Below are 15,590 nucleotides of genomic sequence, written 5' to 3' on the forward strand. Positions count from 1 at the left end.
TCATTTACAGAATAAATTCCTTGATGCGCAGTCACGGTGACTTTGCGGGGTGGGACGGCATAACTGGCCCAACCAGCGGACCGAAATGTCTGAGCAAAGTCTGTCGTCAAAGTGGTTGTTTGCACGAGCTCTGCAATTCGACACTAGTAAAGTCACGTCACGTTTATTTATACAGCACTTTATACAATAGATTGCTTAAAATCAAGCAGCTTTACAGTATTAACCATGAAAAACAGTGTCAGTGTTGTTTCATCAGAATTACAACTTCATTTTCTACTATAAAGCATCTCTCCAGTGTGTTCATGTTTTCACTCGCGGTTGTCTGACCTCGATGGACTGAACAAGAGAAATTAACTGGAGAAGATTTCTACATCAAAGAAGGCGGAGCCTCAGAGCCACACCCACCTATTACATCATCGCCACAGACCAATAGTAGTACAAAGGTGTTCACCAGCCATAGCAAACTTTTCCTGAAAGTGTTTCGAACTCCCAAAACGAAGTTCGTTTTGGCCTGATTTTGTTCAAAATTACATCACATAATTTTTGCTACGATTTCGCTTGAAGTATATCAGGGCCTTTACATGACTGCATTCCCAAACAGCAGGCATCCGCCTCCGAAAGCAAGACAACAGGACCGCGTTTAGGCACAGGTAATTTTTTACATACGAAAATTATTATATACAGTGGCTTCTCCTACTTTTCTTGGTGATATTTAGCGCCAGTTTATCAGAAAGTGACGGTTTTGTTTTCGACTCACTGGATGGAAATGGTGCTTTATTTACAAATGTTTTATGCGATATTTCAATTTTGCGCATAAGTTAAATTCGCAACTTTAGAGGGAAACGGCTATTAAAGTATTCTAGTGGACTCCAACACAGGAGACGACTCTGTTGCTGTCTAAAATCACTCACTTTTTATCCTACTTGTAGCTTACTTCAGAAATAAATAAGTCATAGTAACTTTAGTTTTATACCGTACATACCTCCGTGCCACCTTTGTAGTTTAATTGATGTCATATTAATGCAATAAAAAAATGGTTTTCCATGATTAACCTAATTTGTTGAGTACATAATCATTAAACTAATTATAAACCATTAAAAACTCATATCAAGAATAAACACATTTTTTTTACATTTATTTTTGTATGTATTGTATTTCTTTGTAGTATCTTTAACTCTCCTCTTCAAGCAGCTTTTCAAGACAATGATCATGGCATTTAGCACCATCACCCGATCATTATAATGAGATGAATTCATAAAATAATAGACCTAACTTATTTAATTCTGATATAATATTCGACCATGGCTGTTTTTCGTGACATTTTCCCCTGTAAAAATAGGCATCGCAACAGCTAAGAAACGATGTTGATCGCTACTCAGTTTTTTAAAGGTAATGTACTCGTTAAACGGGTCTAAATTGAACAGTCAAGCTAAAAGTGTGTTGTTTTAATAAGGGGAATTTAAGACTCAGTGTCAGAAAAAAAGAAAAAAAAAAAGTAATAATATCTACAATATTGTATTATTCCTGATTCTGCTTTGATGTAAAGTAAATCAAGTCAAGTTCAAATCAATCACCCCCTACCCAAAATGAGATTCATCAGCCTTTAGCTCACAGGAACACTAATCTCTACAACGGTATATTTAAATTATTTTTAGCGCAATTTTCCACCGGACAAAATTGCGATTGTTAACTCATGATTTCTGTTCTGTCTGTGCGCACCAAACCTGTACTTCTATCTACTCCTCAACCAGACCACCTAGAGACTTCGGGTTTTCGGCATTATGTTAAGGAAGGTCTAATCTCGGGAACGCACAAAAAAAATCCAGGAAAAGATTTACTATCTCTTTTAGTGTTGTGATCCCATGACGTCAGAAAATTGCGCTAAAACACTCACTGAGTTTTTATTACTTGTTTTATATTAAATTACCATTTAAATTATATTTAAAGCACATTATCTTTTAACAGAAAAGTCATATGTAATGCTTTAATGCATTCATTACACAAAACGAAACTTAAAACAAATATATTTATAAATGACTATTAAAAACATCCCCAAAACAGCACCTCTTGCATAGACCTGCCTCATTAACTATTCAAATACAACAGCCAATTGCAAGTCTCCAGCAGGCAGACATTTCAATATTTACATTTTTGTGTTAGAAGTAGTTGTGTTTATTAAAATTACATACAGTACCGTAGGTTTATGTCATACGTAATTCCTTTGCACACCTGCGCATTGCACACAATCTCAAAATCTAATTTTGGCGGTGATATGCAACAAGGTTTATCAAGCCAAAAAAGAAGAAAGTGGTTTAAAGAGTCAGTTTTGACAAAAGGAGTAGGCTATGTATTGTTTTTAGTAGGTTTTTTTTGGTGGAACTGAAGAGCTTTTGTGACTGGTTAAAAAAATGTGCTTGGTTCAGACACATTGGATGAGTTTATAATGAGAACAGCTCGCATTCGCTCTAGACAGTGTTAGCTACTCAATTGCTGACTCTCGTGACACATAGCAACACAGCTAAAGTATTCCTAATATGTTGGGCCTTTTAATGAAATTGCTGACATTTTACCTGAGACATGCCTTCACAAGCACCGTAAGAGCTGTGATTGAGATGGTTGTGTTGGGGAGGCGTGGCACAAAAAAGGAGCGTTAGCAGAATATGCTGTATTTTTGTATTTCCGCTAGGTGCCATTAACATTGCAGAAACCATTAAACGGCATCAGCTTAGGACACTATCTGAACAAATAAGAAACACAATGCCAGTTATCAATTTAAATGTATGCCAGACACATTTTTTTAAAATTGAGAATTAATAATAATAAGTGTTATATAGTAAATACAAGTAGCCTATTATAAATAATATGAGAATAATAAATAAAAATAAGTATTCATTAAAAAATAAGTTGAAATGATGCAAATTGATGACTCTAACAAACGCAAATACTGTCGATTAACAACCTCGGATAGTTACGGTTGAGGTCTGTCTTTAACGGTTTATACGTTTTCGTAAAAAATAAATTTCCCTATGGAGAAAATGAAATGCTATGAAAATAATTCCAGTTATGACTGTTTTTTCATTTGATTTAGTCTAGTTAGTTTTGTATCAAATATAATGTGATTTTCATTGATGGAGATCTGGCAGGAGCAGCACATTTCTTCTCTTAGGCGAGCAATTCACGGACAGCTTTCCCTGCACATATGCCAGAAAACCAATGAGAACGCGGGACAACGATGACGATACATATCAACAGAGTGTAGGCGACTACACTGCTGTGGATCCGCTTACCCAACAGTTACATATGTATTACCAAAATTCTATCATGTAAGCTTTATGGTACACCTCAAACAAGAGGAATTTACAGACATTTATAGTGTTAAAATTAATGAGCAAGTCCAAGAATGGCTTTGGTATGCAGAGCATTCACAGCTTATATGGACTGGATGCCCCGATGCGAATTGGTTTTGGTGTATTTAATTCATTCATCTCAGTTGTTGTAGGCAGGACTCGTGTTTTGTTTTATCCTGCTTTATTTAGAACAAAATATCTGGTCATATTCTGTCAGAAAAAGTTACTTGATATTAACTTCTTGTTTATTGATCTGTTGTATAAAAGCAATATGACATTGTCAGTGTTGCTGTAGTGCAGGATATCAGTCATGTGATCCCCTGCGGCCCAATCACAGCCGTACTGATATTCAGATCAACAGCACTCTTACTCATGTTATATGGATTAAATACTGGAAACATGATGACTGTAAAAGATAAAAGCAGGTCGATCCAAACCTACAGCCAGAGGTGACGTTTACTGACTATCTGACGATAAGATCCTCAGAGGGAAAAAACTATAAAAGAACGGATAGACTGTGTCATTGAAGGTGGTGGTGATTGAGTGTAGATATGTGTTAGATACAGGATCAGAAAATGACACCATTCCTCTGTCATAGTCCAGATCAACTCTCACACGATCAAGCTTCTGTTTAACAAGATAACCAGACTCTTCAACCAGTCCGTACTGCACACTCCAGACATCAGTGTTAAAGAAATCACCTCCCTTCCTCTGGTTTGACGCTGTAGTTATTCCAAGTCTCCAACGTGAACTCTTTTTAACCTCCACATCCCAGCAGTGTGTTCCTGAGTTAAAACCCTCTGAACCCAGAACACAAGGAAAGAGGTCAAATCTCTCTGGATTATCAGGAAGCAGTTGTTTGTTCCCGCCCTGTTTCACTCTAGTCAGATCGTCAGACAGGATGAGACATGGATGAGCGGTGTTTGGATCCAGAATCACAGGAGCTGATGAGACACAATCAAAAAGGTGCTTTGATTATGATGTTCATATAATGAAGTGTGAACCATACAGATTATTATGAATTATGAAATCTATTGATAAAACACATCAGAGATCTTTAAATCTCCCCCCCATGTGTGATTTTTCAGTGTGTGTGTAACAGCACAGATCTTCTCCAGACTCACTGTTTTGGACGATGTCCTGCATCTTCTTCCACACTCTGAACGGCAGGTTTCCCAAGTGATGTGGGACATGAATCAAAGATCCAGAAGCCATCTGTGGATCCGGCTCTGAACTCTGGTCTCTGGAAGAACATTCAGGAATCAGGGGCCGTACTCACAAAACATTTTATCTTACCAATAAGAGTTCTCCTAAATGGCAGTAAAAGTATTCACAAAGCTGCTGAGACCAACTTTTACTAAGGAATAGAAACAACTCTTAAGCTATGAGTAAGAGCAGGGTTGACCTCATTACTATGGATGATGTCAGCACGCTTACTAAATATGCGCACAGTGATTGGCTGATGGGGGAGGAGTCTGTCAGTGATATAAATATTGTAGAACGAGGTATCATGTTGCCATATTCAAATTAAGATTTAAAAATAAAAATGTTGCCAAATTCAAATAAAGGTTTTAAGATGTAGGCTAAGTGTCACAAATTAAACTAGTATATGTTCAGCTAATTGTCAGCCTCTTACATGTCTGCATCTTGAGAGATTGCAGAATTCAAGCGACAAATTATGTTTTATAAACAAAGTTCAGGAGGAGCATGTTAAAAAAAGTCTAATCAGCTCGAGAGGAGGTATATATACTTAGAGATTTTTATTCTATTTAACTCTAAATTTCAATTTCAATTATTTTTTATATTGTTTCACAAAAATGGAGGGAAAAAAACTCATTCCAGTCCAATTCTAGATAAAACCAATAATACATCTTGCATTCAGTCATTGAGTGTCTCTGCTGACCTCTTGTGGGAGAAAAAAAATTACATTAATCTGCATTTTATGATTACTGCCACTAGAGGGGCCAAAAGTTCCCTTTCATAGGTTCACTCAACGCTGCGTCGCTGACACTGTGGGAACACCCACAGTGTGACAATTGTCTGAAGTCCCTATACCATCACACTAATTCACTGGTGCTTACACCGCCTCCAATGAATGGGTCATGTATGCCTCATAGGAGTGTACTCGTGTCATCTCACTTCAGATTTTTATTCCTTCAGGAAGCGTTGTATCTGTTGCCTGTCAGAAAGCTTTTCTTGTGTTCTCAGCTGTCCATTTTAAGCCAGGGACCCACTTAACGACTGTAAGGCCGATTATGAATGTAATTTGATACTTACGACTGATCATGCCCAAATGCACCGAGTCAGAGACAGTTGCGTCAAGTCGGTGTTTAAAATCTGCTCCAGTCGTTAAAAAGTCTCTAAGTGTATTCAGTTCAGTCTTATAATTTTTCAGCTAGTCGTTAAATGTGTCCCTGGCATTAGGTGTCACCACTCCTCTGCAGAGGTGTAAAGTCCAGGTTCAGAAAGTAAAAAGTTTTTTACCCACGAGATCTAAATAATTAGTGAAATCAGCTGGCTGAGTTCATGGGTGGAATAAACATATCGCAGGACTTTTACTTTCTGACCCCTGGACTTCACACCTCTGCTCCTCTGAAGCAGACCCGGCGAGTTTCCGAAAATGTGTTGATTCGTGTGGCAGATTCATCACAGGAGACAACATGACATGTGCATGCAATGCCTGGGTCTTCAGCACGCTTAAGCGGCGCTAAACGGCCTGTCGTCATTGTGTTGGTTTGGGTTTGAAAGTGTTGCGCTCTAAGCTCATTTTCTTTCTGAGGAAAGAAGGGCATTAGTTCAACCCCCGCTGTCCCAGTTCTGCGGTTGCTGAGGCGCAGCACAAGCTGTGTGCTTGCGGTGGTGATGAGCCATGTAGCGTCGCTTCCACATTAGTAGGAAAATCGTGCATGGACGCTGGTCAGGCAGGAGCGGAAGCGGAGGAGCGGCCCTCCATATGATGGCAGTGCTCTAGACCTACTAAAGGCGGTTTTCTAGTCGGCATGACAGGGCTCGGGTTGCTTTACTTTTCCACTGCAGTTTAACACCGCTTCAAAGTGGGTGAGATTATAAACTGATCATTATATTTGCACCGCCACCTCATCTACTAATCACGATACAGCCATTTCTAGTGGAGTTCGACGGTTGTTTAAACCAAGTCGTTTAAAAACGCTGCGCAAACAAATGATAATGCGGTGGTGATGAAGATTCTCTCTGACCAATCAGTGATCTGCAGTGTTTACACGTCACATTTTAGTATCAGTACGGCTCACTTGGAACCAAAATCGAGGTGGTACTAAAAAAGAACCAGGTACTAGGTACTGTACACAGTGGGGAAATCCCCCAAAAGTGAGCCGTACCATGTAGTGGAAAAGCGTCATGAGAGAATGTGCTTAAGGAGCTGTATGAGGGTAATGGCTTAACTGCTGAGGGAGTTAAGGTTCTCAGGTTAGCTACTGACTTGGCGCTTAGGGCTACCAAGCCTACTGCCTGAGCAATAGGTCGTTCCATGACGGAAATGGTGGCAGTGGAGCACCATTTTTAGCTGACTCTTACTGACATTAAAGGGAGAGATAAAACCTTCCTTTTAGATGTTCCCCTGTCACAGGAAGGCCTGTTTGGGGAAGCTGTCACTACTGTGGTGGATAAGTTTTGGCTGCTAAACAGCAGTGTGTGGCATTTTGCCAGCTTATTCCACACAGGGCCAGAGAGTCCAGACAACCAACACAAAGAGCTTGTTCGCACTCAAGTTCTCAACAACGCCCTTATGAGGGGCAGCAGAGTGAACCGCTGCCTATTGAGCCCCCTCGTAAAGATTGGGGCCCTAGATCTCACCCAGTGGGTCGCTCGCGACAGCACAATCAGATAAATCTGAGTTCGATACCAAGACCTTGCACAACCCATTTATGATGGCATCCAAAGCCCCCACTGTTGCGGTTGGCTTGCCCAATCGGATTGCTCCCTGTTTTAGAGGGGTCTCCTGCCACTGAGATGTTTTGGTGCCCCTTAGTCTGTTGAAAATTACCAGAGGGGTCAATCCACATGTCCTTTCTGTTTGTGCAGACAACACTGACTCCCTGCAATGGGAGAGTCAGTGGTCCCCGCAGTGCCATGGTAGCCGCAAATTGAGACGAACAAGGCCAGAGGGCCAGTCCTTTAGGGTTTTGTCCAGGTGAAGGATGGTAATGCCCCAGGCAGATTATTTGGCGGTGTGGCAGGGTATCTCGCACTGTGTACTGCAAACTGTTCAGCATGGTTACACCATCCAATTGCGAAAAGGGCCACTTCCTTTTGGCGGGGTTCTTCTCATAACTGTGCTCTTTGAGGTGATCTTGACGTTGAGTCAAGAGATTTTATCGCTTCTGAAGGAAGGGGCCATAGAAGTGCCCTCCTCCTGGATGGAGTCAGGGTTCTACAGCCAAAATTTTCTGGTCCCAAAATATAATGGTGGTTTGCATCCAATTTTGGACTTGCATCTTCTGAATCTCTCGCTGGAGACTGGTTCATGACTATCGATCTGAAGGATGCATATTTTCAGATTCAGATTGTGAAGAGGCACAGGAAGTTCCTTAGGTTCACCTTCGGGGGCAAAGCTTACCAATATTGGGTTCTTCCATTCTGACTGGCTGCTCCTCAAACTTTTTCAAAGTGTATGGACACGGCTCTGGCCCTGTTGCGGCTCCAGGGCATTTGAGGAGCCTTAGATTTTTTTTCTTATAAACAGTAGATTTTTGCTGCCGAGTCATCAAAAAACTTTTCTTAGATTCTTGCCCCATGTAGATCTAGTCAGTCTTTTAGTGGGCCCTCCATGTACGATTCCCCTCAGGCCGGACCTGCTGTCTCAGGCCCAAGCCATGATTTGGCACACTCGTGTGGATTTGTGGAATTTGTGGGTGTGGCCTCTGAACAGGGCACATAGATGTGTTCTGACCTCTCGGCTGAGATTATCGACACCATCTTTAGCTCTAGATCCCCTTCTATGAGGCAGTTGTAGGACCTTAAGTGGAACCTTTTAGTTTCCTGGAGTAGGCAACATGACTTGGACCCAATTAACTGCCCTGTGAGTCTGAGGTTGATGTGCAGCCCCATGGGCTCTGCTTGGTGAAGGCGTTGAAGACTTGTGTTCTTACATTCAGACATAAGTTGAAGACTTATGTCTGATCAGATGTTCACGTGTTTTGGTAGTCGAAACAAGAGGAGCGGCTGTCACCAAGCAGAGGATGTCAACCTTCATCTGGGGATGCGATTTGATCCCTCATTGAGGATTTTTGTAAGCAACCACAGCCCTATTGTCTGAGCGTATGAGAACGTTAGTGGCAAACTTGATTGTAAAAGCAATCAAGAGCTAGTTGAACTGCTCTGTTTCTAGACACTATATGTGCCACGCTCTCTGTGTTCGCCCAGACACTGAAAAGCAGTCTGCCATTGGAAAGGGCGTCCCAGCCTGTGCTTGATGCATCCGTCAGAACAGTTTAACGACCTTTCCTATCGTTACACCCTGTTCATACATAATTATGTCTTTACAAGGGGCTATAGCATCCAGGCATTTACAAGTCACTAGGATGCCCTGCATGCCCATGTGTCAAGCAAGAAACAGAGTTTTTTTTTTTTTTTTTTTTTTAAGCATTTCAAGGTGAACATTGTGAGTGAATTCATTATGGCCTGCGAGCACATCGCTAATAAGTGAGCTTGCATGGAAATGGAAATGAGACTCACACCCAGGAAAGAAATGCCCACAAGTGGGCTAAAGCTGGCTTTTTCTGTATTGACCGAAAAACCCAGCGGTGCCATTTCACGCGCTTAAATGCCATTGTCCTTTTCCAGTGAAATAGCGTTATTCGATCAGGCTTCAGTGTGTCTCTGTGAAAGGAGTTTCTTAGAGTCTGACGTAATGTCGAGTGAACCGAAATCGAAAGGGAACACGGAAAAATAATCTTTAAAGAAAGAATTCACCACACGGTAATTTCTGAAAAATAGATAATTCAGCATACATAATCTGAATTATTATCAGTAGAAGTCTATTTCAGGAGCTCAGTTTTTTTTTTTTAGCAAAGGATTTATCTCATATTATTAAGTGCTGCTTAAGATTGCCGCCTACAGGCTGAATAGTAGAGTGTATAATAGTTTTTGTTAAAGTCCCCCTGTGGTGAAAATCAAGTTTTTAATGTTGTTTATATATCTAAGTGGTGTTTTTAATATGCTTTAAGACAAACCATGTGCAAAATCATAAGTCAACATCATTGCTGAGTATTTTATCCTTAAAACTGCAGTGAATCAAAGACAGTCTCAAAAACACGGTTTAAAATCGCTGGTGTTTCTGACGTCACAAACTACCTTGTAACCAATCAGATCAACGTGTGATCGTCAACGAGTGGATCTCTGAGCTGCTGTGAGTGAGTGGAGGCGGGGCTCATTTACATATCCATAGAAACGCATTTACTAAATGAGGCAAGGGAGTAGAGTTACATTCAAGCTATTTTAAGGCATGAAGAAATAAAACATTTAAATATGCCATTTGTGATCAAAGATGAGTTTTAAGGGATACAATTATTGACTACAAGGAGACTTTAACAATTTACAAGGATACTTTGTTGCACTTTCACATACTGTTCATATTGATATATATATTGGTAGAGGATTAATACATGTTTATACATTTTCGAAAATGTTTGGTTATACAGATGTTATGTTTGGTTACTAAAAATTAATTTTTGTCGACTAAAATGTGTCAATTTAAAGAACAATTGACTAAAATTAATGAATATGACATGACAAAATATTGAATAAATTAACAGGATACGTTTGTCAACAGACAAAAAGCATGAAAGATCTGTGGCAAAAAAGCATTTGTAAAGTGTGAACAGGGTGTGTGTGTGTGTCTGTGTGTGTTTCAGTTCAGAACCAGAGACAGGAGCAGATCACTCACCTTTCCATTGGAACTGGAAACTTCTGCAGAACAAACACAGAATCTATCATCAAAAATTCAATAAATAATCAATCATCAATCAATCAAGCCATCAATAATCTGAAATCAGACCTTTAAAAAGCAGATATCATTGGCTGTCATCATCTCCTCCATGTCTTGGATTGTGTGTGAAAGATCTGAGATGTGTCTATCCATCTCCTCCAGCTTCTCTGTCATCATCTGGTTCTTCTGCTCCTCTTCCTCCCTCAGTGCATTGATTGTAGCTTCTTCTTCATCTCTGAGAAAACGATGAAGCTTCTTAAACTCCTGTTTAATCTGCCGCTCCGTGCGCTCAGCTTGAGACTGAAATCAAATCACAATCACTTCAATCGTCTGAATCAACACACATCACATCCACCACACCACCAGTCAAACGTCTGGCCACAATTAATTTATTTTTCGCATGATTTTTTAGATCTAAAGGGTTTGAATGTCTTTACAAACCATGGAGATGTTTGAGAGACCATCCAGAGAGAGCAGAGCTGTTATCAAGGCAAAAGGGGGTGACTTAAAAGATTAACTATATGATTTTGACTTTTTTTTTTGCTTACTACATCATTCCCATCCTTCCATTTTTATTATTTCACAATCGATGACTTTACTATTATTCTTAAATGTGGATAAGCAAAATAAAGAAAAGAGTATGTGTGTTCAAACTCTTACTAGTAGTAATACATCAGTGATAATCTTTGTGTTGGGATTGTTGATTATTTGACCCTTGATTCTGTTTCCTCACCTTGATGTGCTGAACAGTTTCCACACACTTTTCTTTAATATCTTCGCTGTGTTTCAGCTTCATCCGTGAGGATTTCAGTGCCGAACTGAGCTCCTTCTAGAAGTCAACAAAACAAAAACAATATAGGCCTATAGAGAATACACTGATATGTTCATATATGTTGAGTAAAAATATAGAAAATTAAGAGAGTGCATGAGTGTGATGATATCTGACTATTTATTGTTCTTTACATATGAATCGAGACGTTTGTCCTACCTTGTATGACGGAACCACTTCACTGATGGGTCTGAATGTGTGATTGTCGTGTTTCTGTGAATCTCTGCACATTAAACATGCAGGCTGTTTGTCCTCCAGACAGAAGAAATCGAGTTTCTCACTGTGTAAAGCGCAAGAAAGTTCTTCCACAGATCGTGAATCCATTTTCTTTATTTGAGCTCCAGCAATCTAACCTTTATTTCACTTCCTGGATACGGTTTCAAAGATGAACAGCCAAGATAATCACAAAGATCTGCTGTCTGTTCAGAAACTACCTTTTTTTAAAAAGAACCTTCTTGTTCTTCTTTGTTCTTCGTGATCGCTGATTGCTATTTTCTTTTTTGTCGAGACACCGAGACAGTCACGGTGACAGAAAGGAGTGAAATAGGACAGTCACGTCCGGTGTTACAATATATTCGGCCCCTGAGATATTTGGTTCCGCTGGTGGCGCATGAGTAAATAATATCCATTAATTTCCCCTGTTGTGTGCGTGTCAACAAACTGAAAATATGATTGCAATCGCAACTTGTTTAATGCAAAAAAAATTCTCCCAATTCCTACTTATTTTCTCAGAATTGTGAAATATAAACTCGCAATTGCGCATTATAAAGTCCAATTGTGAGGGGGGAAGTCAGCTAACAATTCTGACATTTTCTCACAATTGCGAATTTATATCTCTCATTTCTGACTTTATAACTCGCAATATTGCAGTTCGGAGGGGAAAAGTCAGAGTTGGGAGACATAAACTTGCAATTCTGAAAAAAAAAAAGAGAAAAAAAGTCTATTAAGAATGTGTCATCGGAAGTTTATGCACTTTTTTATAATCAATTATGTATTGCAATGTTATTTATAATGACTACAATATTAAGGATATTTTTCTTCCATAGTGCATTTGCTATTGTGACTTGATAATAGAATGATAATGCTACATCATGTCATGATATATAATTTGAGACAAAAAGGAAAACATTTGTAGTTTGGTGTTGATAAGAGGTTTGAGACTTACATGTGGTACTATCTACAAAATGGGCAAGAAATTAAGGATAAAACAGAATAATCGTGTCACTTATTTTATTAGGCAGTTATTGTACATTTGTTATTTAGTCATATTGTTGTCGACACTCTGATCTGCAGTACTATCACCGAGTGACTATAGGTATAGCACAAGTAACGATTCAAATTAATTTTAAAGCCACACAAAAAAGGCCAAACACATCAAAGAGTCCAATTAAAATTGTAGCCTAGACTAGCACCGTAGGTTATTATCTCATTTATGATTAACATTAAAACTTTATTATCTTTTCGAAATAAATATTCCATTAAACAACTTGCGATTTCAGGAGAGTGCATTTATATTTCTATCTCCAGTCCTTTGGGTGTTGCCTCAAGGACACGCCCACAACTGGGTAAACTCATGAATATTCATGTATGCGCCACCCAGTGGTACCAAATATACCACATGGAACCGAATATATTGTAACACCGAGGGTTGAGTTTACATAGGTGTTTCTCAATATGCGTTCTTCAGCGATCTTGCGTCCTTGTGTTCTCGTTTTACGTCATCATAACCGTCGAAGTTCAGACCCAATTCTCAAGAACGCAAGTACAGAGGACGCATGAAAGAACCCGGATGTGTTCTTGATACCGAGGATGCATCGAATGCAGACTTGAGCTAGTACTCGCCTGGTGTCCCAGAAGTCATTGCGGCCGGTTCCGAGTTCGTTCTTCCAAGGAAGCTTGGCAAGACCGGTCTCCACGAGAACACAAGTCCGTTCTCTGCGTTCTTGGAATTGAGAAACAGCCATTGCCTAATCATTCAGTAACATGGTACTGAACAGTACACAGTGCTTTTTATAAGTGCTTTTTATGTTTTTTTCAGCATTATCTGGACAAACTTCATTTCTTCTGATGACAATAAATCAGATATTATGATTTATTTTGATGTTCAACATCTTTTTTTTTTACAGATGGTTTAAACAGTCATCTACTGAACATCCGCCTCAAGTTTTGAGACAGTTGCACAATTTCACCACTAGATGTCAGTAAAGCCGCACTGAAATCTCCACTAGCTGCGCACAACACTTGTGCTGCGACCCTATACTATGCAGACTTCTGGTGTTCTGAAGAAAAAGTACATAGGCCTACTTTTGAGTGTGTATCAGAAGAGTAGACAAGCTTTACTACTTCGTCTTTAACGGACAGCTCTGTCGCTTAGTTACTGTATCCATGAACTGTCATTCATCTTGTCACAGTTAAAGTCCTCCACATTCAATTTAGTTTAATTTCCGACAGTTTCGGAGAGAAATATAGTAGCACATTGATCTGCCAGTCGTTGGTCTTTTATGCTGAGACTCTGCTCATATGTTTGCATAATGATGCATTTAAAAGTTAATGACCAAACATAGGCTATCTTTATTAAAGTTCAGTGCTGTTGCAGATTAAATATAGCCTAATGTTGATAACCACAAATGAATACATTTTCGTCAGGTTAGATACTGATAGCCTAATTAATCATTCAAACCCCTTTATCTAAACCTCTACTATCGCCGGACTCGCACATCCGCCATGTTTGTAGTTTTTTTAAAACAAGTTTTACTCGTGTTTGTAGTTCTAATCGAATCGCGCAATGGGTTGTGGGCAATATTAGCCGTTAGAGTGAGCAGGTGCTGTGGTGAAGAGATGAGTCCCACCATAAGTGGGATAACTCCCATCAAGTAATATATTTATTTGTATAGCGCTTTTCACAGTAGGCCTATACAAACAGAACGACAGACAGCTTGTATAGTAATTTAATTATATATGTAAGCTAATTAAAAAAACACTAAGAACGAGACATGTTTAATTTCACAATCTATAGCTTTGGTTACATACTACTTATATGTTTCATATAGTATCATATGAAACATATAAGTTAAAAGACATTAATGGTCGTTATAACGTAGTTCAAAACATTTTTATATAATAAAGTGAATTTGTCTGATTTGTAACCAGACACTAAAGCCATAAAACGTAGTTTGAACCAATCAGATTGCTCGGGTCCTACGGTGGGACCTACAAGTGATCTGCACTTTGGAAAAAAGTAGCCCATCCGGGTATCTTTGGAGTGCTCATTTCAACATACTACGATTTGAGACACACTAATTCTAATTTTGAATAATATTTAGGATGGATAGTATGCGAATTGGGACACAGCATTGGACATACAGTACAGTAAATGAAATGTTGTCCTGTAGCCGACTCTAGCTTGTGTTCTCAGTCGCCTTTGGCATTTAGTCTTTACATTAAGCAGGTTATGTTACATAAAATTATTTTTTTGACACGAAACATTTAAAACATTTTATGAAGGGGAGACTCTAGTTGTCAGAAGTGCTTAAATCATATTCTCAGTAGCTATAGTCAAAAATCCTTATAAAATCCATACTGTGACTACATGCCCCTATAGGGTCGACACGTGTTCAGCGTGAGTTTGGGAATTACGATGTCCATTAGCTTTTTAACGCTTGTCTGCCTTTCAAAAATACACAATCCTTGGAAATATGGAAATAGAAAGTGGGACAACTAGCCACGGTTTTAACAGCATCATTTATTTACATCACATATACATATTTATGTAGCCTACATATGCTCTCAGTCTCAGCTATCACTAAACATGTGACTATGCAGCTGAATATCCCTGGAGATTCAAAGGTCCACCCTAATATTTTCTTTGACGTCAATTTTCGAGGCATTTTATTCTTTAAATGCTTGAAATCATTGAACGGCGTAAGGCCTGACTGTGGAGATGTTTTACAGTTCCTGCACCCTCTGTTTATTGTCCATTATAGGTCTATATGTCTCAGTGTAACGGCATGTGTGTATCCGCAGGGCCTGATTCATTGAGATCGATGCCGTTTCCGCCTCTCTTAGGTAAATGGTTGCCTAGGAGACGGACAGGTGCATTCCATCTTACCCAGTCCTGAGGGGGAAGCGGGAAGACGAATGCTCTCCTCTACTTCCCCATCGCCCTGGAAACACTGGAACTCTGCGGAATGTCCAGCTCGGCTCAGAGTTCTATCATTGAAGATTCCAATGCGCACACACATGTATAACCTAAAAATTCTGTTAAATTTACGGTAAAAAAAAAAACAGGCAGCTGTGCTTGCCAGAAATTTACCGTATAATATGGTAGCAACATTTTAGATTTTACAGACTTAACTTAAATTTACAGTAAAAAAAACCCAACGTATTTCATAATCCGATATAATGTTAATTTACCGATCAATTTACGTTTTTTCACTGTAAATTTTACAAT

The 15,590-nt window shown here is 39.2% G+C and overlaps 1 protein-coding gene across 1 annotated transcript; it reads right to left on the reverse strand.

The window, feature by feature from the left end:
• Positions 1-1,921: 1,921 nt before the first annotated feature.
• LOC307158756 (nuclear factor 7, ovary-like) lies at positions 1,922-12,685 on the reverse strand. Its single transcript, XM_079871629.1, has 6 exons — positions 11,300-12,685; positions 11,045-11,140; positions 10,381-10,611; positions 10,270-10,292; positions 4,472-4,590; positions 1,922-4,291 (listed from the first exon to the last, which is right to left on the reverse strand). The coding sequence occupies exons 1-6, from the start codon at positions 11,462-11,464 to the stop codon at positions 3,804-3,806; spliced, it is 1,122 nt and encodes a 373-aa protein (XP_079727755.1). The 5' UTR covers positions 11,465-12,685; the 3' UTR covers positions 1,922-3,803.
• Between the last annotated feature and the right edge of the window lie 2,905 nt (positions 12,686-15,590).

The sequence above is a fragment of the Squalius cephalus genome, assembly GCF_949319135.1.
Source record: "Squalius cephalus genome assembly, chromosome: 1".
In the NCBI taxonomy this organism is placed as follows: domain Eukaryota; kingdom Metazoa; phylum Chordata; class Actinopteri; order Cypriniformes; family Leuciscidae; genus Squalius; species Squalius cephalus.